Raw genomic sequence first — 4,949 nt, forward strand, 5'->3', positions numbered from 1 at the left:
TTTCCTCAACACCGCCGTCCAAAACCTTTCTTCTCGATTATCGACACCTCCTTCCTTTCGGTGCGATAATGTTTTTTATTCTTTGCCGTTTATTTGTTTATTACCATCTTTAATCATTGCATTGCATGACACACTTACGTCTCCACCTTAATTTAATTTGGTGGTGGCAAAGAGAAATAATGCAAATTGCAAACAACAAAAACAAAAAGAAAACAATTATAATTTAGAAAAATCACAAATAGTTTGAAGTTAACCAAATTAAGTTAAATTGATTTCACATAAACTGAATTACCAAGCATTAATTCAATCTTTCAGCATAAATCCCGTAGATTTCATTGACCAAATTTTAATCAATTATTTTACTTCTTCAAAAAGCCAATTACATATTGCGTAATATGGACCTTTCTTTGTGATGGTGGCCGGTGGGCCAGTAAACGTTATGTGGACCTCATTACACTTGATCCAGCCCAATTTAAATAAAAAACCCTATTTCCCTCCTTTATAAATAACAATCCTCCTTCATTTCCGAGTTTCACCTCATAAACCCTAACTCCATAACTAAAACAATTGCTTGCAGCTGCAGAAATTTCAACGTCGGAGTTTCTGTAGTTGCAGCGATCAAGTTAACCAATGGCTCGCTCTATCTCCACTGCTAAAACTCTATCTTCTTTAATCGCTGATCACTCTTCTGCTATTGTCAGGTCATCTCACTCATACTTGATTTGTTGACATTTTCGTTTGCTTCTATTTTATGCTCTGAGAATTGTGATTGTAGTTCAAGAGTTTTTTTTTTTTTTTTTTTTTTTTTTTTTTTTGCTGATAATGAATTCAATGTTTTCTACAGGCGCGGATATGCATCGGCATCGCAGGGTGGCGTATCGGAAGCAGCCGTGAGGGGGAGTGTGGTTACAATGATGAAGAAAGGAGGTGAAGACTCGACGAAATCGACTGCGTGGGTTCCAGATCCAGTGACTGGTTACTACAAGCCTGAAGGTCATGGAAACCAGATTGATGCAGCTGAGCTTCGTGAATTGCTTTTGAAGCAGAAAACTCGTCGAGACTAAAAACATACGTTGATTCAGGTGTCCGAATGAATTACGAAGATCGGTTTCCTGTCTTGGGATTGCACAGGAGGATAGCGAACAATGGATTCATGCAGTTTGCCATGGAGGATCCGATCATACTCAGATGGATGAGTTGCGGCATAATTATCTATATCTGTATTTCACTATCGTTGTCATAAGTTGTATGTTTCAAATAAGTCTTTTACTTGTCATGGTGATTCGTATTTCTTGACCTTTATGCTTATTTCTCGCGATGTTTGTTTGGTGATTTTGCTACCACTTATTATAAAGCTTCCAAAATATTATTGTGCATTTAAACCCAGTTTGTTTAACTTTTTAACAAAAGTTATCCAATTTTTAATTACAACTTTGTTTTTCATGTTTCATAATAAAGTAGTTTTATTTTTTGGAAATTCATTTTAAACAATTAGGTGGAGACGTAACTGTGATTTAATTTGGTGGTGGCAGAGAGAAATAATTCAAATTGGTTTTGATTTTAGAGATCTAAATTTTTTTTAAATATTATTTTTGATATTTTATTTATCAATTTTTTTTTTTTGTTTTTTTAATGTACATCAAATATTCTAATGAAATGTTACTGTAAATAATTCTATTAAAATTGGTAAATATGTTAAAATATTCTAATATTGTATTAGAATTGTTAGATTTATTAGATTTTAATATTTTATTAGAATTTTTTGAATATTTATAGTTTAATATTCTAGTAGAATATATTAATATTCTAAAAATTTCTAATAGAAAATTTTAACTTTGAAAAAATTTGATTTGAATATTTACAATATAATAATTTTATTAGAATACTAGTTGTAAAATTCACTTATTACATATGTTAATTATAATATTTAAGCATTTTAGATTTATAAGAAAAAAAATAATGAAATATTAAAATTGATTTTTTATCCTTTAAATTTAAATAAATAAATAAAATAAACTAGTGAGTCTCATGAATAATATAAGTTCATTTTAAAGAAAAAAAAAATATGAAATTCTAAATATTTGATAAGTTTGAATTTATAAAAAAAAATAAAAAATATTGAATTATTAAAATTAAGTTGTTTGTTTTTTTAAAATCAACTAATAATTTATATAAATAAACAAAGGAAACTAATGAAATTTTAATTTAGAAAATTTGAAATTAGAAGGAAGTTAATTAATTAAATTGATGTGTATTTATTATTACATTTATTATAATTATTACATTTAAATATTATGTGGAAATTAATAAAATAAAATAAAAAATCACAAAATGATTAATTGAAAATAACCATAAAATAACATGTAGTCAAATCAATGATAATGTGACATTTGACAAAAAGTTCTTTGTTTATTATGGAGAATTGATTTATTGTAATTATTAAATTAAAGTATTATGTGAAATTTAATAAAATAGAAAAAAAAAAAAACTAATAAAATGACATTTAGAAAAAAAAATTAATTTAATTTGCCAAAAATTAATTCAAAATAACCATAAAATGATATTTGGCAAATTAAATTAGAGTGTAAAATGTGACAAAAAAAAATCTTCATTTATTATAGTAGATTTTACATATTTTAAAAAAATGGCAATTTTTAAAAAAAAAAAATTTGGATAAAATAAATGAAGAAAATAATATTTAAAAAAATTGAAAATTTTCATTTATTTTGTATTTTTAAAATATTTTTTTTCTCCAAAATGAATTGTTAGGATTACGTATGGTATGATGGTATCACATGAAGCTAACCTTATATATTACTCGAACTAATAAAGATGTCAATGTACAAACGTACTTATAGTTACCTTAAAATTGTCAGTTTTGTTCAATAAGGTTTGCATTAACACTAGAGATCCAAAAAAAAAAATTGTGAGTTTGATCTAATTTGTTTTTGAACTTTTTTATGAGGACGATTTAATTTTACTTTTATTTTTTAGGTTTTATTTATTTATTTAAATAGTTTCTGATTACAAGAACAAAAAAAATGATAATTACATAAGTGGTTCCTATGGTTTTCCAATTTCTTTTGATAAAGACCAAAAAAAAAACTTATTAGAAAAAAAAAAATTATTTGGTATTTTAGTTGTGGTTTTCTCAAGTACTAACATCCGTTATTTTGGTATATATTTTCTTTTTCTGGTGTAAAGATTAGAGGTGGCAAAAATTGATACGACACGAAACCCGACACAAACCTGACATGAAATAAACGGGTTTGGGTAAGATATTTCAATCCGTTTAAATAAACGGGTTGACACGGCATGACATGAAAATTAAACGGGTAAGGTTAGGGTTGAGAATTTCAACTCGAATATGACGCGAAAATGACCCGTTTATTTATATGCAAATTTTTTGAATTATTTAAATAAACTAGAAAGATACAAAATGTAACATCCCGATTCCATGTATAAATTTAATTAAAGAATAATTGGTCTTATGTCCTACTCGGCGAGTTAGTTGCCCTACTCGCCGAGTAGCAGTGGGAATGGAACGCGTGTTTAGTGACCTACTCGGCGAGTCCACCAAGGGACTCGGCGAGTAGAAGTTGGCAGATGACACCCTAAATTATGGGGTTTTACACCCTATTTAAAGGATCATTGGCCTCCACCAGCCTCCCCTTATGCCTCTTGTCCCTCTCAAACCCTAAAACATGTGTGTGTGTGTGTGTTCTTTGGTGTCCAAGCTTGAAGGAGTAACTTTGGAAGGAAGCATTTGAAGAGAAGGAAAAGCAAGGCCAGGAACTCGGGAAAGCTAAGGGATTGCATCAGACATCACTCTCTGGAAGGTAATAGGCTATCCCCTTAAGCTCTTTTCACTTTGAACCTCCCTTGGATGGGTGTTATGAAGGACTCTCCATGTTTAAGCTAAGATCTGAAGTTATAACTTCAGATCTGGACTTCCCTTAACCTCTAGATCCATAAAGTTCCCAGATTGTCCAAGGTTGAAACTCTCCCAAGGTGTAAAACTCCATTAAAGAGCTTAGATTGATCATTTCGGGCCTTTAGAGCCTTGCATGTACGTAAAGATCGCAACTTTACGTAATAAACGTGCCTTAGGAGCTTGGATCTGTAATTTAGGGCCTTGCCATGGCTTAAAGAGCATCTGCATGGACTCGGCGAGTTGATTAAGGGACTCGGCGAGTCCGTTGAAGATGGCCATAAACTCGACGAGTTGGATGAACAACTCGGCGAGTTCGTTGAAGATTGCCTTGAACTCGGCGAGTGTTAGAAAACTCAGCGAGTTGGCTAGGGTTTCTCCCAAAATCTTGGCCGTATATGAATTTGATGAGTGAAAAGGAGACCTCAGCGAGCAAGTCGAGGATTCCACGACTTCTCGAACTCAGGAAGAACTCGGCGAGTCGGAGACCTGCACTCGGCGAGTCGAGTCAACATGGACTGTTGACTCTGACTGTGGACTTTGACTTGGACCAAGGGGTTGACCAGTTGAATTATGTGGGTTTCTGGGATCGGGAGATTTATGAAAAAGGTCGTGTGGTACTTTTAGGTGGTGAAGTTCGTGTTGGACCCGGGAGTTGAGCTTTCTTATTTCCGACGACAATTGCAAGGTGAGTTATCCTCACTATACTAAGGGGTCTAAGGCACCAAGGCCGGCCCATTGGATTTGATATCCTAGTAGTTATTGTTATGTAGAGTTTGAGTTAGTAATGCATGCCAGTTGATGTGCTAGTCGGGTAGATCTGTAGCACTGCCTGTGATATTGATCGATTACCTGTGTGTGTATTTATCTGTCACATGTTGACATGTTATGTGGGGTGGGTTGAGGTTGTACTGCTCCGTGCGGTAGCCAACAAACCTGAGAGCATTCCAGATACGAGCTGAGGGCCCATTAGGCATTCCAGACTCGTACTGAGGGCTCGATGGCATTCCAGATACGA

The 4,949-nt window shown here is 32.6% G+C and overlaps 1 protein-coding gene across 1 annotated transcript; it reads left to right on the plus strand.

Annotated features, from left to right (window-relative positions):
* Positions 1-514: 514 nt before the first annotated feature.
* On the plus strand, positions 515-1,276 carry LOC145013217 (protein SENESCENCE-ASSOCIATED GENE 21, mitochondrial-like). The gene is made up of 2 exons (XM_078972020.1): positions 515-701; positions 845-1,276. The coding sequence occupies exons 1-2, from the start codon at positions 631-633 to the stop codon at positions 1,062-1,064; spliced, it is 291 nt and encodes a 96-aa protein (XP_078828146.1). The 5' UTR covers positions 515-630; the 3' UTR covers positions 1,065-1,276.
* Positions 1,277-4,949: the final 3,673 nt, after the last annotated feature.

This window comes from Lactuca saligna, chromosome 8 (genome assembly GCF_052625555.1).
Source record: "Lactuca saligna cultivar CGN05327 chromosome 8, ASM5262555v1, whole genome shotgun sequence".
Lineage (NCBI taxonomy): Eukaryota > Viridiplantae > Streptophyta > Magnoliopsida > Asterales > Asteraceae > Lactuca > Lactuca saligna.

Excerpts from the sequence above, each read along its gene's own strand:
- LOC145013217 (XM_078972020.1), top strand. The coding sequence starts at position 631 with ATGGCTCGCTCTATCTCCACTGCTAAAACTCTATCTTCTTTAATCGCT. Across the intron at positions 702-844 it reads CACTCTTCTGCTATTGTCAG|GCGCGGATATGCATCGGCAT; the intron begins GTCATCTCACTC and ends TGTTTTCTACAG.